This window comes from Mus caroli, chromosome 16 (assembly GCF_900094665.2).
Source record: "Mus caroli chromosome 16, CAROLI_EIJ_v1.1, whole genome shotgun sequence".
Lineage (NCBI taxonomy): Eukaryota > Metazoa > Chordata > Mammalia > Rodentia > Muridae > Mus > Mus caroli.
Genome location: NC_034585.1, coordinates 52,411,089 through 52,435,942, shown reverse-complemented (window position 1 = coordinate 52,435,942; position 24,854 = coordinate 52,411,089). Strand labels below are relative to the sequence as shown.

The following is a 24,854-nucleotide window of genomic DNA, read 5'->3' as shown; positions in this document are numbered from 1 at the left end:
AAAAAAAAAAACAAACAACCCAGAATACACTATTAACAAGGATAATGCTGTTCATAGGGCAGCAGAACTAATCCTGTCTAGAAAAACAATTATAAATTCATAAGAAACACACAACACCTGATAATGACCAAAGTTAAACCAAGCAGAGAGAACAAATTCGGCAGTTTATCTTAAAACCTGCTCTGAAATGTTATTATAGAGCCACAGTAACCACCACCACCACCACCACCACCACAGTGCTGGCATACAAACAAGACTCCTGCAGCCTCAATGGCCCAAATGCTGAGCTTTGGGTTTGGAAACAGACCAAGAGAACTGATCTCAGAAAATACAAGTGGAAAGAACTGGTAGAAGCAATAGGAAGAAGACATCTGATGCAGACCTCAATATACATTTATACACTAACAAGTACATTCACCACACACACAAAATTACACATACAAGTACAATAATACAAAATCCCATGCTCCACAAAACAAGATATTAAATAGGTAGCTTCAAAGTATATTTTGCCCTGATGCAATAATGCTCAGTTGTACATTTTTCTCCAGCTGTTTCAACTCCAGAAATAATCCTGCTACAATTCCCTGACCTACGAGGCAGTGGTAGGAAAAGACAGACTGCCTGACAGACGTGGTTGCCTACACCTTCAATCTCAGTGCTTGGGAGGCAGAGGCAGAAAGATCTCTGAGTTCAGAGGCTAGCCTGGTCTATAGGGTGAGTTTGAGGATGAGGAGGAGGATAGCCAGGGCTACAAAGAGAAACAAAACAAAAATAAATGACAGCCTTTGCATAGAGCAGTAGAAGCCTTGCTCTTAATGGGGCCTTTCCCTTGAGAAAACAGGTCTCCATTTTGGCATCAATTCTGTTTGTTTGGAAGATACATAACTATTTATCTTCTAGGATATACTTATTAACAAACAGCAAAAGGTATTAGAAAAAAATCTTACCAGAAAGATCCACAACAGCCTCGTGACTAGAAACTGCTCCTTTCTCAATAAAAAGATCTCGAAAATATTCACTATTAGCTGACAGAACAGACTTATGGGCTTTGTACTCTTCCCCTTCGATTAACAATGTGACATCACAGAACTGGTTAGAAAGTCTCTGCTCATTCAGCTGTTTCAAAACGGCCTGGCAATGCTTTGGAGAAGACCGTTTTACCACTCCTTTGGTGTCAACCTGTCAAAATATATTAGAGATAAGAAGTGTATTACAAATCACCTATATATACCCATTACTTTTAGCAAGCAAGCAAACAATTTATTATTGTTATCTATATACATAAGATACATTACTATTTCCTGCCTTTTTAAAAGACGAGGTTTCCTTATGAAGCTTTAGCTAGCCCTGAACTCATTATGTAGACCAAGTTGCCTCTGCCTCTGCCTCCCAAGTGCTAGGATTAAAGACATGAGCATGTGCCACAGTACCCAGCCACAATGTTTTCCTTGATCCTACAAAACAAAACAAAAAAACCCTCATCTTCCTTTTTGTTGCCTTTTTTTTCTGGTCAAAAATCTGATGTTGTATGACACTAATATAGCCTAGAACAAAACAAATGAGTAAGTAAACAAACACAACCAAAAAAACTAGCCAGGAATTAGGCATGGTTGCACACACCTTAAATTCCAGCACTTGGGAAGCAGAAGCAGGTGGGATCTGAGTTCCAGCTACCCTGGTTTACACAGAAAGTTCAAGGACAGCCAGTGATAAGTAAAGAGATCCTGTATCAGAAAGACCAATAATAAAAACCTAGAAAGAGAGACAGGGCAGTGGCTCAGTTGGTGGAGTGTTTATGTAACCTGTGTGAAGGCCTGGGTTCATCTCAGCACCTCATAAACCACAATCTGTGGAACGTGTCTGAAACCCAGCACTATCAGAGGCAAGAGCATCACTACTTCACCTATGTAGCCAGCTAGTTCAAGGCCAGCATTGGCTACATGATCCAACAAGCAGAAGTCCCAGTTTAAGCAATTTTAACTTGTTATGTGACCCACAGTCTAATTTGGAAAAATATTCTGTATACCTATGTCAATGTATCATTACAATAGGGAGGAGTTAAAATTAGGATACTACTTACAAACACATAGGCTACAACATTAATTGTCAAGAATTATGTTCAATGAAGAGTAACAACTGCTTTACATTTAGCTCATTTAGCTTGTAACACAGTAAACAATTAACATGTCTTAAACAATAAGCTTTACTTTAAACCAGCAGTTCTCAACCTGTGAGTACAGGGGTCCAATATCAGTTATCCTACATAGTAGATAATTCATAACAGTAACAAAATTACAGTTATGAAGTAGCAACAAAAATAATTCTATGGTCAGAGGTCACCACACCATGAGGTGTATTAAAGGGTCGCAGCATTAAGAAGGTTGAGAACCACTACTTTAAACAAATACATTCCTTTCAGCTTCAGTTCCCATAGTAAACAGCTGATATCTTAGATAAACAACAAGAAACTCTGAAGACGGAAAGGAGGCTAGAGAGCGCCACTTACAAACACCAGCTCATGCTTCGATACTGGCTTCTTTTTGGAAGCCTTGGAGGCTGTAGCTGGAGGGGAGGTGAAGTTGCTCAGGTCATCCTCCGACTCATTACTTTCTTCTCCGGAGTCAAGATCCAACCCCAACTCTTCCAACATTTCCGAAGCATCCGATATTGGACGGGAGCGGTCGAGTTTCTCCTGACATTTGCTACACTGTTTTATGTAATCTTTAACTTGCTTTAATATACCTTCAGTCAAAAAACAAAACAAGACAAAAAACAAAATTGACATCAAATTTAAGTGTTCCTACTTGAAGATGATTTATTCATTTTATGTATGAGTTCACTTTCTCTGTCTTCAGACACACCAGAAAAGGACATCAGATCCCATTACAGATGGTTGTGAGCCACCATGTGGTTGCTGGGAATTGAACTCATGACCTCTGGAAGAGCAGTCAGTGTTCTTAACCTCTGAGCCATCTCTCCAGCCCCCAAAAATGTATTATTAATTTAATGTACATACTAATTTATGTTCAGATGTTCATCTAAATATATAAATGTTGGTTTGTTTCCACTTTGAGACAGACTTTTTGTTTATTACCAAGTATACAATTTACTCTGGCATGAGATGATTATATATCCCTGTCCATTTCTGTGTGCATTACAAGGTATCCATGAAATAAACTAGCTACATACTACATAATTGTTTCTGTTAGTTAAGTCTATTGGGAAGGAGAGATAGTTCAGAAGTTAAGAGCACATGAATTCAATTTCCAACCCATCAAGAAGCAGCTCACAACCGCCTGTAACATCAGCTCTAGTGGATCCTTCTTCTGGCCTCTGTGGTAGTGCACACCCACATGGCACATACACATAGAAAAATAGGTTCTTTGGTGTGTTTGTTTGTTTTTTTAGACAGGGTTTCTCTGTGTAGTCTTGCCTGTCCTAGAACTCACTGTGCAGACCAGGGTGGCCTCAAACTCCACCTCCAGGTCCTCCCAAGTGATGGGATTAAAGGTATGTACCACTACCACCACCATCCAGCAAATTAGGTGGGGTTTTTTTTGGTTTTTGGTTTTTGGTTTTTCAAGACAGGGTTTCTCTGTATATCCCTGGCTGTCCTGGAACTCACCCTGTAGACCAGGCTGGCCTCGAACTCAGAAATCAACCTGCCTTTGCCTCCCAAGTGATGGGATTAAAGGTATGTACCACTACCACCACCATCCAGCAAATTAGGTGGGGTTTTTTTTGGTTTTTGGTTTTTGGTTTTTCAAGACAGGGTTTCTCTGTATATCCCTGGCTGTCCTGGAACTCACCCTGTAGACCAGGCTGGCCTCGAACTCAGAAATCAACCTGCCTTTGCCTCCCAAGTGATGGGATTAAAGGCGTGCGCCACCACTGCCTGGCTTAGGTGGGTTTTTTGTTGTTGTTGTTGTTTGGTTTTGTTTTGTTTTTAAAGAAATAAATTTTGCCGAGCAAAACCACTGAGCCATCTCCCCAGCCCTTGTTTTGTTTTTCAAGACATGGAGGGATTCTCTGTGTAGCCCTGTCTGTCTTGAAACTCACTTTGTAAACCAGGCTGGTCTCAAACTCAAGAGTTCCAGCTGGGATTAAAGGTGTACGCTACCATCTATAAAATAAAAACCTATTCTGAACTTATCAGTGCAGTGAATAGATTAATTTTTCTTATAAAATGTATTAACTTTACTATGTGTGCGATTGATTATGCCATAGTATATGTGTGAAAGTCAGAGGACAACTTTCAGAAGTTAGTTCTCTTAGTGAGGGTTCCAGGGACTGAACTCATGCTTTCAGGCTTTGCAGCAAGTGTCTTTATCTTACGAGTCATCTCACCAGCCTAAGAGCAGCGACTTTAAAACCTCTATTTTCTTAAAGGCCACTCCTTTAAAAAAAAAAAAAATTGACTTGTCTTTTATGTGTATGAGTAGTTGGTTTTCTGTATATATGTGTATCACATGTGTGCCTAGTGTGCATGGAGACAATGACAGAATGTTGGTTCTCATGGAATTGGAGATACAGATAAGTATAAGCTACTAGTTAGTGCTAGGAACTGAACCCAGGTCTTCTGCAAGATCAGCAAGTGCTCATAACTGCTTTGTCACCATCTTTCCATCCCCCCAGTAAAAACTCGTATGCATTACAGTTTGTGAAAGTTGAAAATATACTGCATTTGAGGCTGGAGAGATAGGTCAGGTGTTAGGAGCTCTCACTACTCTTGTTTTTTCTTTTTTTAAGATTTATTGATTTATTTTATGTCTGAGTACACTATATCTGTCCTCAGACACAACAGGAGAAGGTGTCTGGATCCCATTGCAGATGGTTGTACTCTTGTAGTCAACGTAGAGATGCATAGTGTTTTTGGAGAGATACTGGAGAAGATAGGTAGGGTGTGGAACGATGATCATATATACCTATTGTATACATGTATACAAAATCCTTCAAAAAACTTTTAAAATAGTAAGGACAGTTGGCGGGATGGCTCCGCAGTTTACAGCACCCACACGGTGGCTTACAACCATCTGTAACAGGATCCAATGCCCTCTCTGACCTTTGTGAGCATCAGGCATATCCATACATAAATACAGACAAAACACATAAATACATCTTAAAATAAAATTTAAAAACAGAGGTATTTGCTGACTGCGTTCACAGGGCTCTAGAGAAACTTCCTCAAAAGTATCTGAATAAGGATGAAAATGGTAAGAAAACCCACGTCCCTGTCTACTACCAAATGTCTGGGAACTATTTTATGACCTTACTCTCAGGCTGAACTCCTAAGAAAATGACAAGATGAAAGTCAGGAGTAGCTCTGCCAATGAAAAATGAAGAAGCCAGATTTTTTTTCCCCTTTGGTTTTTTTGTTTTTTCGAGACAGGGTTTCTCTGTGTAGTCTTGCCTGTCCTGGAACTCACTCTATAGACCAGATGGCCTTGAACTCAGAAATCCACCTGCCTCTGCCTCCCAAGTGCTGCCACCACCGCCCGGCAAGAAGCCAGATTTTTAAAAATCAGATAAAATCTACTTAATTTTGTCTACCCAGTGTTTTCTATTGTTAAGTAACCATATGATTTCTATAAAAATTTCTTTTAAACCAGATGATGGTTTTGATCTTAGCACTCTCGAGGCAGAGGCAGGTGGATCTCTGAGTTTGAGGAAGCCTGATTTACAGAGTGAATTCTGGGATAGCCAGGACAACACTGAGACACCTTGCCTAGAAAAAAAAAAAATAATGATAATAATTTCTTTTAAGAATTATCATATATAAATTTAAATGTTTTGCCCACTCATGCATATGTGCACTATGTGTTTGCCTGGTGCTCACATAAATCAGGAAAAACTCCAACCCCTTAGAAGTGGAGGCACACATGGATGTGAACCACTGAGCAGTGCCAGGAACTGAACCTGGGTTCTCTAACAAATGCTCTTAATCATTGGGCTTTCTCTCTAGCCCCAAAATCTCTTTTGAAAATGCTCAAATATGGCAGAATTTCTCCTCTACCATGCATTTAATCTTCTTTCAATTACTGTTAAGATTTTATGTGATGAGACAAAATACCTCAAAAATAGTGTTTAAATCCCTGTGTGTGTAGGTTCCTATGTGTAAGAGCAATTTTTACCCCTCTGAATTAGACACAATGTCAGTTGTCAGAGACTTTAATAAGAATTATTACTCTGTTCATTCAGAACTCTGATACACTTACTGTTCATCAAAAACAAAATAAAAAGACACCCCCCCTCAAAAAAGGCAAAACAACAACAAAAAAAAACCCAACCCAGCACTAAGCTTGGTGCAGTGGGGCCTACCCGCCTTTAATCCCACTCAGGCAGAGGTAAGAAGATCTCTGTACATTTGAAGCCATCCTGATTCTCATAGAAAGTTCCAGGACAACCAGATCTACAGAGACCCCAGTCACAAAGTAAAATAAAAGATAAAATAACAGCACAGATAAATTAACAGCATAGTATTTTATGAGGACATCATGTAATCACTGCTAAGAGCATGTCTTGAGGAGAAGACAGTGAAGATGACAGCTGGATGCTCTTCTGATGTTTCTCATAAAATAACTACTATCCAATGAGAAACATTTCAACTACATATCGTAAAAATGAGGCTGAGCTATTTTTATCTACATTGTGCATAGTCTGTTTCTTTATGTTGGTGCTCTAAGCATTTGCCAGGCTCTATCTCCCAGGAAATCTCCTTTGACATTTAGGGAAACAAATGATACACTCTTCAATGCAAGTTTCTATATTTTCCCACCAAAGTCCCCTGAGATAGTTCTTTGGATGTCAAGTTACTAATAAAAGATTGTTCATAGAGTATAGAATCAGAGAGAAATAAATTTTACATTGAGCACCCACCATAGCCCAAAAAATTATTTAAAAAACGGGGGCTGGAGAGATGGCTCAGCGGGTAAGAGCACTGACTGCTCTTCCAAAGGTCCTGAGTTCAAATCCCAGCAACCACATGGTGGCTCACAGCCACCTGTAATGAGATATGACACCCTCTTCTCTAGTGTCTGAAGACAGGTACAGTGTATTTATGTATAATGATAAATAAATTAAAAAAACAAAAACAAAAACAAAAAGTGGCTCTGAAGAGAAGATTCAATAGACATCTGAAGATGGAGTCAGTTTTCCAGAGGACCAGTGTTCAATTCCCAGGACCCACAAAGTGGTTCACAACTCCAGGTAATTTCAGCTCCAAGAGATCCAATGTTCTCTCTTCTGGCCTTTGTAAGTACCAAGCACACAAGTGATACAAAGATATACATGCTGGCAAAACACTTATACCTAAAATAAATATTTTCATCAATATTTTTTTAAAGATTTATTTATTTTATTTATATGAATACACTGTAGCTGTCTTCAGAACATACCAGAAGAATACATCAGATTCCATTGCAGATGGTTGTGAGCCACCATGTGGCTGCCTGGAATTGAACTCAGGGTCTCTGGAAGACCTGTCAGTGCTCTTCCACTGAGCCATCTCTCTAGCCCCTTTCATATTATTTTTTTAAATCTAAAACTTTTTAAAGTATCAACGTGATGTCACAAAATTGCACACCTGACTTCTGTGATGGGACAGTTTTATGCAGGCACTAAAATTATTGTTTAAAACTACCTCAAGCTAAGTGTATAAACATAACACACTTTATAAAGCATATATGATCCTTTGTGTTTTATAATAGGGCTGCTTCCTCAAGACATCTCATTATGTGTATACATAATATGTCCTAAATTGAAAACAATTAGAAAACTTGTAGTCTAGCCTGACATAGAAAGAACCACTGTCTCAAATAAAAACAAAACAAAAACTAACAACAACAAAAACCTGTTCCTAAGCACTTCTGTCAAACATCATCCCTTAGTGAGCACTCATTTAATAAAACACCCTGTCAAGTGTCTTGCTCTAGAACAGGGTTTTGTATGTTTTCAAGACAGGGTCTCAGTGTGTAGCTCTGGCTATCCTGGAACTCAGAGATCACAGCCTGTCTGTGTCTCCCAAGTGCTAGGATTAAAGGGACAGCACGAGCCACTATACATGGTCAGGGCTTTTGCTTTTGAACCTTAGTAATATAAATGCTTCAATTTATGATGGGATTATAATCCCAATGATCCCATCATGAATTGAAAATATCCTTAAATGTAATGCATATATAATTCACCCAACCTATCAAACATCAAAGCTGTGTCGTGCACTATAGAGTATTGGACATATACCAGTTATCACCTGCTGACTGGATTATGCTGCATGCATAGAAAGGTTATATTAACATATTCCTACCCTGGGCAGAGGTGGGAATAAAAGAATCATGCAGCAGAGGCAAACAGTACATGAAATTAGTAAAGTGAGACACTGATACTCTGTTTTTTACATTTAGACAAAGGTCTCACTGAATAGAACAGGCTGCCTCTGCCTCATATAAACAATATGCAGCCATGATTCTAGTTTTATTCCTCACAGTTAACATCTTCTTGGAAATTTAATTCAGATTTGGGAGGTGGGGAGGGAGGAGACCAGGCTGGCCTCAACTTTGCAGTGACCCTATGGCCTCTGCCTCTGGAACAATGGGAGTACTGGTATAGGCTTGGCTTAATTCAGGGGTTTGGTGGTGGTGGTGGTGGTGGTTTTTTTTCATTTCACTTAATTTGGTTTTTTGGGGGTTTGTTTGTTTGTTTGTTTTTTGAGACATGGCTAGCTTTGGCTGTACTGGAAACATTCTGTAGACCAGGCTGGCCTTAAACTCAGAGCTCTGCCTGCCTCTGCCTCCCAAGCACTAGGATTGAAAGCATATGCTACCACACACCCAGTTTATTCAGGCATTCTTTACAAATATCAAACAAGTGTTAGGAGGTCATATGAACTGCCAGGGAAGATGGCTAACAGTTTAGAGCACTTGTTGCTCTTTCAGAGGACCAAGGTTTTTGATTCCACGCACCCACGTGGTAGCTCACAACCATTCATAACTCCAGTTCTAGGAATTCCATTTGACCTCTGTAGGCTCCAGGCACACTTTGACATACAAGCAAAACACCTATACACACAAAATTTTGAAATATAAAGAAAAACTGTATGAGAATAAGATAAACCTGTTACCCACAAAGGAATTCTCTAAGGAACAAAAGGACTACCAAAGAGTTCCTAAAACAGGCTTGATGACAAAGTTGGTAAACCTAACAAAAATTAGCATCTAGAACAAATGAGATGACTCAACAAATAAGGCTGCCAGCCCTAGCCTACATGTACATACACATAGCACGTAAAATAGAATTTTAAAAACTTACTAGAAAGATTAGAGGGACTGGCTTGACAGCTCAGTAGTAAACAGTACTTTTGCTCTATCAAATGACCAGAGTTCAATTCTGAGCACCTTCCTGGTGTCAGAAACATCTGTAACTCCAGTTCTGAATCCAATGCCCTTCCCTGACCTTCGTGGGCAGCTGGTGCGCGCACACACACACCCCAAGGAAAACATTCATATACATACATTTTTTTAAAAATTAAAAAGAAAAAAGTCAAGCTTTTCTGCTCTCATCTGCTCTCCAAGGGATCAAACAGTGCTAGGGCCATTATATTCTGCTCCCAAATAATCAATGATTTGGTGGTACAGGTCTGTAATCCCTGCTAGTGAGGCACTCAGATCCTTAACTCAAGGCCGGCCTGAGTAATTTAGTAAGATCTTGCCTCAAATCGAGAAACAATCAATCAATAAACCAGTTGCCTTATCTTTTCTCAACACACACAACTGCGTAACACAGTTCCCGAGGCTATTTTCACAAAGTAAAAAGAACGTTAAAGCATTAGGAAACAGGATCCCTGTCACCGCGATTGGTGCGTCAGGGCTGTAATATCAACACGTGAGAGGCTGAGGTGGGAGGAGTGCCACACTCAAAACAAGAAAAAACATACGACATAAGTGTCATCATTCCTCCTAATAAAACCTCTTATGGTATGTCGGTCCATCTCCCGTGAAAAGGGATCTGGCAGTCTGGAAGGCTGCCTAATGCCCTAAAACCGGGACTCACGGCGACTGCGCCATCATTAGTCCTAATAACCACATTATTCCTTTTTTCTGTGTCGCAGTTGCAGAAACAGACATTTGGACCTAGTCCAATGGCCAAATCCGAGCGGCACTCACTGGGAGACCGCAGCCAGGATTTGGGACAGCTTTTTCTAAGGCAGAAGAGAGCGGGAGAGGGTAGGTCTGCCTAAGCCTCTGCCTCTGCCTCTGGGTCTCCCACCAACCACCAGGGGCCTCAGGGGGCGGGCCCAGATAGGCCGCACCACGCCCTCCACCGCCTGGCCCGGCCCCGAGGGAAGCCCCCGAAGCCCCACCCCGGGCGAGGGTCCGCCCCCAGCCTCCCGGGCCTCCTTCCTGTAGGGGCAGTGCGGCTGCTTTCGCGTCCCCAGCCCGCTCCGCTCCGCTCGGCTCGGCTGGGTCCCGCGGTTGCCGCGCAGCCGAACGGACGCACGCACGCCGCCGGGCTAAGGGCACGGCCCAGTCCCCAGACTTGAGGGCTCGCGGGTGCGCACGCAGGGCCCGGCCGAGCCGAGCCGCCCCCCTCGGCCCGGCGCGCTCACCTCGCCACCAGTAGGTCTTGGACAGGTCGTGCCAGGTCTGGTGCCGGGTGTGGTGGGTGCCCCCGGGGCCCAGATGGGCCGCCTCGATGAGGCCCTGGCGACGCTCCGGCTGCAGCACCACCTCCAGCTCGGCGAAGGTCTTGCGGTGCCGCTGCCGCCGCTGGTAGTAGAGGGTCCCGCCGCGCACGACGTAGCAGGCGGCGGCCTTGCGGATCTTCCGCTTGACATTGCCCTCGGTGCCCGGCGCGTAGGGCTCGCGTTCGTTCGTCAGGTAGCGCAGGATGGCCCGGTAGCTCTCCTCGCTTGACATAGCCGCCGGCAGCGCCCTCGGGGGCGCCTGTCAGTGGTAGGGAGAGGCAGACAGCGCCGCGACTCGGGAGAGGGGCCGCGGCGGCGGCGACCCGGGGAGGAGCGAAGGCGACGCCTGTGGTGGGCGCTCTCTCTCCGAGGGCGCCCGCCCGCCCGCAGCGCGGAGGGGAAGAACCGACGACCTGGTAACCAGGGGGAACTGCACTTCGGCAGCGCGCGGGATCCGCTGGCGACTGACAAAATGGCTGCTGCACCACCGGAAGTGACGCGGGGAGCGGGGCGGGGCCGCCACCCGGATTGGAGCGCGCTTCGGCTCTGCGCTCCCAGGGAGCCGGCGGTGTGACGTCAACACTGCGGGAGGACATGTTGGAATAGGGAACGCGCTCTCTCCGGCAGATACGGGGGTCCTCAGCAGACATCTTAAGTCTTGGCAGGGCCCTCCCCCACCGCCCTCCCTTTCCTTTCCCACGCTCTCTGGAAAGCCACGTGTTTGAGCCGTTCGCTGTTTGTTTCCCAGAGACCCTCCCGGTAAATGGTAACTGAGTTGTTCTGTATACTCTTGAGACTAGCTATACTAGATACCGCCGAGTTTGAAACTGTAGCAATTGATTGCCACTGTCTGAGCCTCTGGGCCAAAGACTGTCGCAGTATTACCGAGCATTAAGTGCTTCAGTGTTACGAATTATCGTCTTAAAAATTATCTCCACCTAGTCAGCCATCAATGGAAAGAGAGGCCCATTGGACTCGCAAACTTTATATGCCCCAATATAGGGGAATGCCAGGGCCAAAAGAATGGGAATGGGTGGGTAGGGAAGTGGGGGGCGCTATGGGGGACTTTTGGGATAGCAGTGGAAACGTAATTGAGGAAAATATGTAATAAAAATATTAAAAAAAAAAATTATCTCCAAACTAAGTAATTTTCTAGAATCATCACCATGGTGACGACTATGCAGGTCCAGATTGCTTAGATGATTAAATAACATGCAACGTAACTCTCAATCCCGTTTCCTTGTAATGCCTGGACGCTTTGTGCTTATTCCTTGAAGCTAGAAAGTTCCAGGCTTCCCAACCCAATGACTTTAGCTGAAGAAGCCATTTTTCTTTTTTCCTGCCTAGAAGACACATACATTATCTATGACGCTTTTAAGTTTGTGGTACCACAGGTAAGGAGCAAGCAGGTGGCAGTGGGCTCAGAAACCAGACAGTGATTAGAGTATTTCCATCATGTATAAAGGAAATGAAGGGTGAAAATGGAGAGCATCTTTCTCCCAAGAGATTCAGATAAAGGTTTGTACAGGGTGTGGCTTCATGACCTTTGTACTTAAAAAAAAAAAAAAAAAGCTTAGATTTTTGAATCAAATCTTGAGAATACACATAAAAAGGATGTTGTAAATACAATTAAGATCCACCTAAGCATTTGCAGGTAACAGGAACTGTTACAGCCAGGCGTGGTGGCCCACTCGGGAGGCAGAGGCAGGCGGATTTCTGAGTCCCGAGGCCAGCCTGGTCTACAAAGTGAGTTCCAGGAGAGTGAGTTCTAGTATACGGAGAAACCCTGTCTCAAAAAACCAAAACCCAGGAACTGTTACTAGTTTTTTTCTTTAATCAGACTTTGCTAAGAAAAGCCAAACTTTAAACTTGTGTCCTTGCAAAGGCCTACATTCCATGTACTAATTTTTTTACACAAGCTAATGGTTGGGAAAAAGATCTTGTTACTAGACTAGTCTCAAACTTAACAACCCTCATACCTCAGATTTTTAATATTTTATGTATGTGAGTGCATGGTCACGGTCTTCAGACACACCAGAAGAGGGCTCCCAATACAGATGGTTGTGAGCCACCATATGGTTGCTGGGAATTGGAACTCAGGACTTCTGTTAGAGCAGTCAGTGGTGCTCTTAACCACTGATTTCATCATACAACCAAGATGGCCTTGGACTTCTGAGGTCTTCAGTTTACAGGCAGACCCTATAATACTCAATCCCACTTGAAAGAAAACTCAAAATGTTATATGGCTTTGTAACTCTTAGCCCAGAAAACAATATCTAAGCAATATTACAACTGTAATCAAAGCACTCTTAATAGGAAGATATGACGGAGTTTAAGGCCAGAATAGGCCAGAATGTCTCTTTATCCTTCCCTAAAAAAAAAAAAAGGGTGTATGTGTGTGTAGTGACACCATGCCTTTAATCTCAGTACCCAGGAGGTAGAAGCTGGTTAATTTCTTGAGAATTTTAGGCCAGTGACAGTGAAATCTAGTTTCAACAGAAAAACGTCCAGCAGCATGTGTAGATACACTCCTATATAAAATACTGCAGGCGGCAAGACAATCTTGAGGCTCCAGGTCTTGACTCTTAAACCACGACACAGCAGTGGTCTTCACTGAAGGTCTTCATGGGGGAGCAGACTGAATAGTTCTAAACTAGCTGCTAATGGTGATGTTCTAAGTGATGAGTTAAGCAGTTACATGGAACCAAGGCTGGCCTTCAACGCATCGCTCCCAAGTGCTGGCATCATAGCTATACTCCAAACACAGCTCACAACCGCATCACTTTGTTTGCCATCTTCAGCTGACATATTAGGAGGCATTGTAGCTCAAATGTCCTGAACTCAAGATCTGCCTCCTGAGTGCTAGATTAAGTGTGTGTGCCACCACACACATGAGAAATAAACATTTTTAGCTGGAGATTGGACCTAGGAACTCAAGTCAAGCAAAGCATACAGTCTGTGGCTAAAATGCCCCGCCCCAAGTAAGAATACATGCTTTTGTTGAGGAAAAAAAAAAAAATCACTCAGCACCACCTAGAGTTAAAGATAGATCTTTATTTCCAACTCTGATCTACCACACTAGCGTTTCCCACCAACTCTGGGGGCAGAGACCTTCACAGGCTTCACAATCTTTTGTTTAGGTGCTGCCTTTGTGGGGGCCTGCAAAAAAAAAAAAAAAAAGAAGTCACATCACTTATTCAATGGGACTGTCACCTTGCCCTTACTGTTCAGTCTTTACATACCTTCCATTGTCTTAATTTAACTGTGTTATCAATGTCAAAGTAACTCATTTTTAAATTTCACTTCCACCATATAATATTGTTACAGATTGGACAGTAAGATACAACGTGGGATCCTGAAGGACATCTAGGCTAGATTTGATCCTGTCTCCACAATTCAAGTGCTGGGACTGGGGGCTCACTCTACTTTGCACAGCCATTTAAGAATGATATATTTTGATTTGGTGCAAGGCACACCACAGCACACTTGTAGAGATCATAGACAACTGTGGGAATCAGCTCTGCTACTACCATATTGTTCTTGACGATCAAACTTCAGATACCAGGCAACAGGTGCCTTTACCTGCTGAGCCAACTTGTTGGCGCAGAATTTTTTTAAATCTTTATTCCACTTGCAGGGGCAGAGGTAGAGTGCTACAGGTGTTCTTTACGTTCACCTTACAGGTCCCCAAGACCAAATTAGGGCCGTACAAACCGCCTTGACTAGCAGCCATTTGCCCACTCAAGAATGAAAACTGACATTCATTCTCTGGCTTTCTTGAGACCAGGTCTCTGTGTAGCCCTGGCTGCCTTCCTCTGCTCCCAAGAGTGGTGGGTGAGTCACCACCGCCTAGCTCTGGCTTTACATTTTTAACTCCTAGAAGAGGCTGGGTACACTCATACTGTTGCAGCATTACTCAGAGTATACAATTACCTTAAAACAATGTCTAAAACACAAAAGCCAAGCCGAGGACACAGGGATACACACTCATAGCACTAGCTAGGCAGCAGGATTGTTCTTAAGACAAGTCTGGTTGACAGTTCCAAGCCAGCCTCTGTCATATCTCATTTCACAAAAAGAAACCCACTTAAAAAAAAAAAAGCAAAGGCAAAGCTAGCTTTAATTTCCCCTCTCTAACACATCTAAAATTAAAGCTCACTAGAAACCAGAGATGCAACCATTTCCAATAGAAACTTGAACCTGCACTTTGCTAACCCTTGCCTTAAGGATAAAATTTCTTATTTTAAGAAACCCAAGAACATCCCCATAGTTACCTTGGCAGCAGCCATTGCTGTCTTCTTTGATGCCTGCTTAGCCTTTTTTGCTTCCTTGGCAGCCCTGTAGTGTCATATAAGTAACATTAAGCAAGACACTTTACTCTTTAAGAACACAACTTATTGGTATGAAGCTAGAGCTTTAGACAAGTGGGATCATCATAAATTCTTTCTCCCTATCTACAAATAAAATCCAAAATCCAGTCAGGAACGATAGCACACGCCTACAATTATATAGATGGTGAAACCGTGGCAATTACAACCCAATTCCAAAGACAACCAGGGTTTTACTGGGAGAGCTTGGCAAAGAACCCCACCAAAACAAACAAAAACAGATCCTAAGAACTGCTGATAAATTCCATTATCCAAGTCAGCTAAACATAATAAACTATACAGTAACTACTGAAGTTTAGCAATTTAGAGTATATGCTTGTATTATGCTTCTACCAACCAACAGTGCCATGATGAGACTGGGTTTCTGTAAAGTCTGGCCCACAGCTGAAAGGTTGAGGTAGAGCAATCCTTACCTGATAGCCTGCTCTCGCTGGGCTTTCCTAACCTCTGGTTTCTGATTCCTCTTGGCCATTATATCAGCAAGAGATGCACCAGTGATGGCTCGTTGGAATTTGACTGCACGGCGGGTTCTTTTCTTTTGAATTTCTTCCTACAAAGCAAAGACTATGATTTATTAACCTTACTCAATGAAGTAAAAATTAAAGTCAGAGAACTTTATTGAGAGGGAGGCGTTCTGGGACAGGTTTTCTCTTTATAGTCCTGGAACTCTGTAGTCCAGGCCAAACTCTGCTGCCCCCAAGTGCTGGGATTAGAGGTGTGCATGCAAGACCACACCCAGCCCCTTGGTCAGAGAGCTCTTAAATTTCATACTCAAGAAGTTAATTCAGGCCAATTATATAAAATAAACATTGCTTTCCAGGTTATGAGCTGTTTTAGGCTTGTATCACAAAGACCAGTTTTGCTACTAAAAAGGGACAAAAATCTTGACCTTTCAAGCAGAATGGCCCACTTAGGGAGTTGGATGGTACTTTAAAGATAATTTTAGGGCCAGGTGTGGTAGCACACACCTTTAATCCCAGGCAGAGGGGCAGGTGGATCTCTGAGTTCGAGGCCAGCCTGGTCTACAAAGTGAGTTCCAGGACAGCCAGGGCTACAGAGAAACCCTGTCTTGAAAAAACAACAAAAACTGGCTGCTCTTGCAGTGGATGCAGGTTCTGTTCCCAGCACCCAGATAGTAGGTCTAGTACCAAAAGATCTGACATTGTTTCTGACACCTGGCAGATACCAAGCATATACATGGAGCACTTACAAGCATTCATGCAAACATTCACACACAGAAAATAAATCCAAAAGCAAAACATTATTAACATTAAAACGCTTTAGCAAGACTGCTTAGACTTAACCTTCTAGTCGAAAAGGAAAATTTACTAGATTGTCTTACATTAGAAAAATAACACAATTTGTTTCATGATTTCTCCAAATTCTTCTTACAACAATTAACTCTCCATCGCTCTCTCCTTATATTTCAGTCTTTATTACTCTGCCTATTTTCGGTACCTCATAAAAGTGAAACTATATAGTCATCCCTTGGTGTAGCTCAATGGTTCAAAAAAACCTATGGTCTCACCCCTTTGGGGCTTAAAGAACGTTTCACAGTGCTCTCCTAACACTATCAAACAATAGTCATTGGTTTAAAGTAACAGTTAATTGGCTTTGGGCCCTTCACTGGGGCCACATATCTTAATATCTGATACTTACAATTCATAACAGAAGCAAAACTAGTTATGAAGTAACAATGGATCCACTTTACGGTTGAGGTGGAACATATGGGTCATAGCATTAGGAAAGCTGAGAACCATAGCTCTAACCTATTTCTTCAGTCTAATGCTGGCTGTTTCTCTCCCTTTAGAGGGGGAAATATCCCAATACATTATATTTATGGCTGAGTACCCCTAACCAAAATTTTGGGTCTTTGAGGAACAATCAACAATCACCGCAAACTGAAAATTCCACATTTGGTTTCATTAAAGGGGTTGCTGTCAAATATTGGGTCTGGGAATGTTGCTTTTTTAGAAAATAACTTTCAGGGTAGAAGAGAAATGGGGCTGCTTTTTAGAGTTGGGTCCTGTCACCAAAATATTCATTAAAAAATATATAGATAGATATATTTAATTTTAAGCATTCAACTGATTTTAACCACCTTTTTTGGAGATAGGATTTTACTTTGTAGCCTTGGCTGGCCTCAAAGTCAATTCTCGAAGGGCGGTGGTGGCGCACGCCTTTAATCCCAGTACTTGGGGGGCAGAGGCAGGCAGATTTCTGAGCTGGAGGCCAGTCTGGTCTACAGAGTGAGTTCCAGGACATCCAGGGCTACACAGAGAAACCCTGGCTCGAGGAAAATAAAAAAAAAACAAAAACAAAAAACCAAAACCAAACAAAAAGTCAATTCTACTGCCTCAGCATTCCAAGAGTTCGATAGCAGATTTGTTGGGTACCTGCTTTCAATACTTAGAATGGAATTGCCAGATGTTAAGAACTCAAAAAAATTTTTTAACAGTTGTCAACCTGATCTATGAGTAACCCTGTCTAAAAAAACAAATAACATTGAGTTAATTAAAAGGTTTACAACAGCTGTATCATTTTATTCTAGGATTTGTTTCTCTACATCTTCACACCTCTAAGATTCCCTCCCCCCCATTTATGCATCCAAAAGGATCTACTAAATATAATTCATCTTTCTTTTCACTAACTCTGTACTACGTGCTTTGCTTTGGGAAACAAGGTCTTATGTAGCCTAGGCTGCCTTTGAACTACTGATCCTCCTGCTTCTACCCCCCAGACATTGGCATTACATGAGTGGGCCACCATGCCCACTTAACATACTTCACATCTGGGACCACTGTTTACTATAATACCCAGCTAGAATCTACTTAACGAGGCTCACACATGCCAAGCCAAACTATTAGCTGTTGTCCTAGCACCACACCTCCACCCAGAGCAACACCTACCATCCCCTAAGAGCCTCTTCAACCCAAAATGAAGCTTACAGAGAGGAATCCTTTCAAATGTCAACACACAGCTTGGAAGGCTATGGTACACAAGGCCACACTAACAAGTTGTTACTCTGTCTGATGGTTTAGTTCAAGAGCACACTGCACAGTTTTGTCTAAACAAAATTTAACCTGGCAAAATCTGACAGTGTAATTTTAAAGCTGTATTCCACTTACCGACTGCCCTTTCTTGTGTTTTCTTCTGTAGAGGACAGTCCAGTTTATCTGCCGAGGATTCCTTTTGGAAAGGAATGCGGACTCACATTTTGCATTAAGAAACTGGAAAACCTGCAGTTAACAAATTCATGTTCAAATTAGTCATCCTTTTACACAAAGTAGAGACTGAAGTCCTTCTACAGCTTTACTTCCCTCTTCTCGTTATATAAATATACAAAGGAGGCAAGAGAAATGACATGGTGGCATCAATGCTACAATCTTCTCAGGAGCCGAAAAATCTAAACTAGTCGAAAAGGGTAGGGTGGCGCTAAACTCAAAGAAATCTGGCTCTGAGCCCTCTCAGACTCCTAAAGACCTGAAGCCCATTTCCCTTTCCCATTAGTTACATACAGCACTCATTTACAGCCTGGTTCACACCCCATCCACATTCCCTCAAGTTTCCCATCCCACACGCGGTCCCCGGGGCCTTCGCGAGACAGAGGACCGTTCTTCCACTCCCAGCGTCCCGAGCCGCGCTCGGCCCAGCCGGCCTTTACCTTCCCGTCGGTCCTGGCGTAGCGCCGCCCGTGTCCCGGGTAGATCTTGTACCCGCTGAAACTGCACAGCTCGACCCTGGAAGGAAAAGGCGAAGCTCGTTAGTATGTGCGCTGCAAAAAGGAGCCATCCCCGGGAGCTCGGCCTCAGGATGGAGGCGGATTGGGACACCGGGCGCCCGCTTACTTCATGGTGATAGATGTCGGCCTGCCGGGGGAAAGATGGCGAAGAGAAAGAAAGAATCATGGGAAAACACCTTATAGGGCAGAGGGAGAGAATCTCCTCCCTAAATTCCCTTCCTTGACCCCGGCGCCCAGGGATGATGTCACTTCCGAGCGCCCAGTCTGTTTCCTAGCAACAGCTTTCTTCCTAAATTATTGGCCCGGAGTGGGTTTGAGGGGTTCGTTTAAGGTCTAAATTGGTTCTTGGCTTGGGTTCTGTGCCATTTTATTTTCTCCAGGCTAGTGTTCTAGAATCTAAAACCAGCATTTCGCAGGAATTAATAAACAAGAGACAAGGATGTTCTACGTGTCTTTCCTCCTCTTACGAAGCCGCAGACCAGTATCTCCCAGGTAAAACCTGAAGGTCACATTTTGCATTTGGTTTTGGATTATTCCTTGAAACAAAAATAAATCGTAGCGGCCGACAGTGTGGCCCAGGTATTGCACGAGTGGTACGCAAAATCCTGAATTAAATCTTCGCCTCCAAAAAATATTAGAGCCCGCCACTGTGGGGCAAGCTTTTAATCTCAGCTCTGAGACGCACTCACAGGCTGGTCTGCATGGTAGTAAGAGTTCCAACGGTACATACATCGAAAACTGAAAATAATTAATCACTAATTCAAATAGATTGCCAACACTTGTAATACGAGCACTCAGGAACTAAGGCGGGACTACCACAAGTTTGAGACCAGCCTTGGTTACAGTGTGAGACCCTGTCTCAAAACCTGAAGTTACGAGTTGGAAAGCTGAGCAGGTTAAGAATACATACAACTATTGAAGAGGACCAGAGTTCAGCCACCTGTAACTCCAGCTAGCTGCCTGACCCCGAACTCATGAGTGTACTTACACACACACACACACTCACAGGCAAAAAAGAAAGAAAGAAAAGAAAGAAAGAAAAGAAAAGAAAAGAAAAGAAAAGAAAAGAAAAGAAAAGAAAAGAAAAGAAAAGAAAAGAAAAGCTATACTAGCCAGTCGGTGGAGGCACACTTTTAATCCCAGAAGAGTCAGGCTGGCCACTAAGACTTTGAGGCCAGCCTCGCCCACAGGGAGTGGCAAGACAGCCAAGGCTACACACAGACCTTGTCTCTAAAAACCAAAAATAAAGGAAAAGAAAAGTTATTTTATGGGGCTGGAGAGATGGCTCAGCAGTTAGGAGCGCTGGCAACTCGTCCAAAGGACCTGACTTCAATTCCCAGTACCCAGATGGCAGCTCAACTGTAAATCCAGTTCCAGGGGATCTGGCACCTTCTCCTAGACATACATACAGGCAAAACACCAATGAATGCAAAAATAAATCTTAAGAAGAAAGAAAAGCTATTTTAGGGCCTGGAAAGATGGTTCAGCTTGTAAGAGCACTTATTGAATTAGTAGAGGACTGGCATTAGACATGGTCCAACATACACTTGGTGGCTCACAACAGATGGTTTTCCAGTTCCAGGAAACCGAGCTGGGTCTTCTGATCTCCAATGACCACACAGTGCCACATGGTGTACACACGTACAGCTAGCCAAAACATTCAGACACAGAAAGTCAGATGAAATTTAAAAATTAAAAAAAAAAACTTTTAATTAAAAAAAAACTATTTTAAAGAACTTCTGGATACTTGGCAGGCAGAGATGGGCAGATCCCAGAGTTTAAGGACAGCCTGGTCTACAGAGCAAGTTCTAGGATTACCAGGGTCATGTGTAGCCTGTCTCAAAAACAAAACAACAAAAACCTGGAAATGTAGTCCCCATAGAGAAGCTCAGGTGAGGACAGATGGGAACTTGGGATGGGACATTCTCAGTGAGGGAAAGAGATATGGCAGGAGCCAGCTGATGGATTTTGTGGAAGGCTGCCAACTCTGTTCTAAATCACTGCTTACTGAAACAAATATAGTGGTTAATATTTTCTATTTTTATAAGCAACTCACAATGTTCTGTAAGTGGGTAGTTGAGAAATGGGTGAGCAATTTTAAGAATGCTGTTTGTTATGCAAGATGGTACCTTGGGGTTTTTGAATCAGGAGGATCAGGATCAAGACCACCCTCTGCTACACAGTCTGAGGTCAGCCTAGGAAGCATGAGACCCCTCCTCAGAAATTGAAAGGTGGAAGTTGGGGAGATGGGTCAGTGGTTACAAAGTGCTTGCTATGAAAGCACTTGGACCTGGTTCAGAGGCCTAGCACTCAGTAAAAGCCAGTATGGTGGAATGTACATGAATTTCAGCACTGGGGATGCCGACACAGGAGGATCTGAGAGATTGGTTGGCCAGTCAGTCCAGCTCCAGGTTCAGTGAGACACTCTGTGTCCCAGTTAGGTTTTTTTTTTGTTTTTTTTCTGGTTTTTCGAGACAAGGTTTCTCTGTGTATCTCTGGCTGTCCTGAAACTCACTTTGTAGACCAGGCTGGTCTTGAACTCAGAAATCCACCTGCCTCTGCCTCCTGAGTGCTGGGATTAAAGGTGTGTGCCACCACGACCGGCTCCCAGTTAGTTTTAACCTAGACACTTGAGAGGTGTTTCCCAGATCAGACCATCTTCAGGACATGCCTAGAGCTATTTTCTTATTTGCTAGTTGATGGAGGAGGGCCTAGTCAGTACATGGTGTGCAACACTGTTCCATGATTCTCCTGAGCTGTCTATGAAAGCTGGCTGAGAGCTGGCTAGAAGGCAGTATCCTACACAGTTTCTATTGTACCTTTTTGGCTGTGAAATGAGTTCCTCAGTAGGAGGTAGTGCTTTGTGCAATAGCAAGCAGATGTGCTTCCACGTAACCACTGAATTCTGTCCCTCCCTTCTGTCAATGATGGATTGTAAGCTGAAATAAACTCCTTCCTTCCTTGAGTTTCTTTTGGTTGTTGTATTTGACATGGCAAAAGAATAAAAATAAAATCCCCTGCCTCAGAAAAGGAGGCATAGAGGGCTGGTGATATGGCACTCTCTGCCAAGTCTGACAACCCTCATTGGGTTCCTGGAACCCACATGGTGTAACGAGAAAACCAACTCCTAGAAGCTGCCCTCTGACCTCCACGTGCGTGCCTTCACACACATGCTCTGTTTTACCAACAACAAATAAACAAAATGTAAAATTCCAACAGAGGCAGGCTGGTCTCTGTGAGTTCAAAGCCAGCCTGGTCCAGTTCCAGGACAGATAGGAATACATACATACATACATACATACATACATACATACATACATACATGCAGAGAAATAAAAAAAAACTAACTAACTAACTAAGTGGGCTGGAGAGATGGCTCAGCGTTTAAGAGCACTGACTGCTCTTCCAGAAGTCCTGAGTTCAATTCCCAGCAACCACATGGTGGCTCACAAACATCTGTAATGGGCTTTGATGCCCTCTTCTGGTGTGTCTGAAGACAGCTACAGTGTACTCATAAATATATAAATAATTTTTTTATTAATTAATTTATTTATTTTGGTTTTTCGAGACAGGGTTTCTCTGTATAGCCCTGGCTGTCCTGGAACTTACTCTGTAGACCAGGCTGGCCTGGTCGAACTCAGAAATCTGCCTGTCTCTGCCTCCTAAATGCTGGGATTAAAGGTGTGTGCCACCACTGCCCTGCAAATAAATAAATCTTTAGAAAAAAAAAATCTAAATATTTTTGAGGCCAACCTGTTCTACAAATCTAGTTCCAGGACAGCAAGGCTGCACAGAGAAACCCTGACTCAGAAACCAAAAACCAAACCAAACCAAACCAAACCAAAACAAACAAACAACACCCCCCCCAAAAAAGACAAAAACAAAAAGCACCCCCGCCAAAAAAAACCAACCAAACAAAAAACAAGTCAAATCACCAACAAGAAAACAAAATTACAGCAACAACAAAAAGCATAGTAACTCATAGCAACTGCTAGTTGGGAGCTAGTTGGTAGAGGCAGTGATTTGGTAGGGAAGGCATTTTCTGTGTTAATGGTAATATTCTACATTTTGATGGGGTCTGGGATAATTATAGTTTGTGTAAACTTGGGAAATTTTCATTTAAAAATTTATCCATTTTGCACTATACAACTTTTACTTCCAAGTGTTATAAGGGGTCTTTTAGTTCTTTTCTGCAAGAAAAGAATTGGTTCAGGAAACAGTTAAAATAGACTTTTATTTAACCTTGCAAAGCCAGCAGTTTATTTAACCAGGCAAAGCAAGCACTCCAAAGGCAGATTGGTGCAGAGGAGGAGGGAGGGAGGAAAGGGTGTGGTGAGTGTCAGCCCAGAGAGTTGAAAGTTGTAAACACACAGAGAAGGGTGGGAGGAGAGGGAGAGAGAGAGAGAGGGAGAGAGGGAGAGAGGGAATTTCTTGAATATTTACAAGATGGATGGCTATTGAGAGCAAAGTAATGTTGTTCCCTTTTGCAGATCAGAATGGACCCGACTCCCTTTGACAGTGTTTGTCTTCCCCTGTTCATCTGGAAATGCCAATGACAGTGGGGATGGTGGGCAGTAACTGGACACACATGTTTTCTCACTGTACACACGTGCTTAGTGTTTTTATGTGGCAGGAACCATCAGAGATAGCACTAAGATACAACTGTGGGGGTTTTGTTTGTTTGTTTGTTTGTTTGTTATATCTAATATTTTAAAAGTTTTGGAGATGTGCCTATTTACCATGTAAGGGTATCTTGCCTGCATGTATATCTATATACCATATGCATACAGTGCCCAAGAAAGCATTTGATCCCCTGGAACTGGGGTTTCAGACAGTTGTGAGCCACCATGTGTGTGCTGGGAATCCAACCCCTGTCCAGAAGAGCAGCCAGCGCTCTCATCCACTGAGCCATCTTCAGCCCTATTTTATTTTTATTATCTTATCTTGAGACCTGCGTGTCCTTGGAGCTCAATATGTAGAACAAGGTGACCCTTCCTCTACCCCTGCCTCCCTAGTTCTGGCATTCAAGGCCTGTACCACCTTGCCTGCTTTTTGGTTTTTTGCTTTTTAAACTATACATCTCATGATTAATCTCGCCACTGTCAGTTTTGGGTTTTGAGGCACAGTCTCTCTACAGCCTTGGCTGTCCTGGAATTTACTACATACATAGATCAGAAAGGATCCACCTACTTCTGCCTCCCTGGTGGCACCACCTCAGCCTCAGCCAGGTCATTTCTTTCTAATTTAGGTGCATGAAAGTTGGCATCCAAGAGATCTGAGCTTTGATGGCTGGCCTTCTGGGACACGCCCCCCTGGCCCTACCCCCCTCCGCACCTCCCCCAGTCCAGTCTGTCTTCTTTTTCTTTTTTCTTTCTTTTTTTTAATTTTGGTTTTTGAGACAGGGTTTCTCTGTATAGCCATGGCTGTCCTGGAACTCACTCTGTAGACCAGGCTGGCCTCGAACTCAGAAATCCGCCTGCTTCTGCCTCCCAAGTGCTGGGATTAAAGGACTGTGCTACAACCGTCAGGCTACGTCTGTCTTCTTAGATTAACAAAAGGAATGGGCATGCATTTCAATGCTATTGGAGTTGCCTAGCATGCCCAAGGCCCCAGCACTGCAAAAATAAAGATAATTAACATTTAAAAACAAAAAACAAAAAAGTAGGAAACTGGATAATTCTGGCCTATTTTAAGAGAGGTGCAGTGGTCTATTGAAAACACGATTAACGGATAGACGAGTAGATACTTGATAAATACAAGTATAAAGCTATTAAGGATGAAATCGGAGCGATAGGTATATAACCGTTTACTCTAAAGCGCTTTCATTTTCCATATCTCAATTAACTAGCTAAGGGAGCCCTCTTCTGGAAGAATCTGATATTACAGATTGGCTCTGAAGGGCGAGCATGGGAACCAGGATGTTTGCTTGTTACAGCCTGCCATGAAATGCTTGTCTATTGTTCTTCACAAACAATCTGCTCACCCTTATGTGCCCAGCCAGCCTGTCCTTTCTGAAGCCTTTCTTTCTTTTTTTTTTTTTTTT

General features: G+C 42.9%; 2 protein-coding genes across 2 annotated transcripts in view; both read right to left on the bottom strand.

Annotated features, from left to right (window-relative positions):
* Positions 1-11,167, bottom strand: part of Zbtb11 (zinc finger and BTB domain containing 11) — a 34,268-nt gene extending 23,101 nt beyond the window's left edge. The window contains exons 1-3 of the mRNA XM_021184538.1: positions 10,604-11,167; positions 2,510-2,745; positions 951-1,182 (exon numbers count right to left, since the gene is read on the bottom strand). Of these exons, the coding sequence (XP_021040197.1) occupies positions 951-1,182; positions 2,510-2,745; positions 10,604-10,913 (778 nt within the window). The 5' untranslated portion in view covers positions 10,914-11,167. The remainder of the gene's footprint in view (positions 1-950; positions 1,183-2,509; positions 2,746-10,603) is intronic.
* A 2,548-nt stretch (positions 11,168-13,715) lies between these two features.
* Rpl24 (ribosomal protein L24) lies at positions 13,716-19,078 on the bottom strand. Its single transcript, XM_021185025.2, has 6 exons — positions 18,918-19,078; positions 18,734-18,809; positions 18,198-18,308; positions 15,483-15,619; positions 14,956-15,019; positions 13,716-13,840 (listed from the first exon to the last, which is right to left on the bottom strand). The coding sequence occupies exons 1-6, from the start codon at positions 18,920-18,922 to the stop codon at positions 13,760-13,762; spliced, it is 474 nt and encodes a 157-aa protein (XP_021040684.1). The 5' UTR covers positions 18,923-19,078; the 3' UTR covers positions 13,716-13,759.
* Between the last annotated feature and the right edge of the window lie 5,776 nt (positions 19,079-24,854).

Excerpts from the sequence above, each read along its gene's own strand:
- Rpl24 (XM_021185025.2), bottom strand. Across the intron at positions 15,620-18,197 it reads AACACAAGAAAGGGCAGTCG|GAAGAAATTCAAAAGAAAAG; the intron begins GTAAGTGGAATA and ends TTTGCTTTGTAG. Across the intron at positions 13,841-14,955 it reads CAGCAATGGCTGCTGCCAAG|GCCCCCACAAAGGCAGCACC; the intron begins GTAACTATGGGG and ends TTTTTTTTGCAG.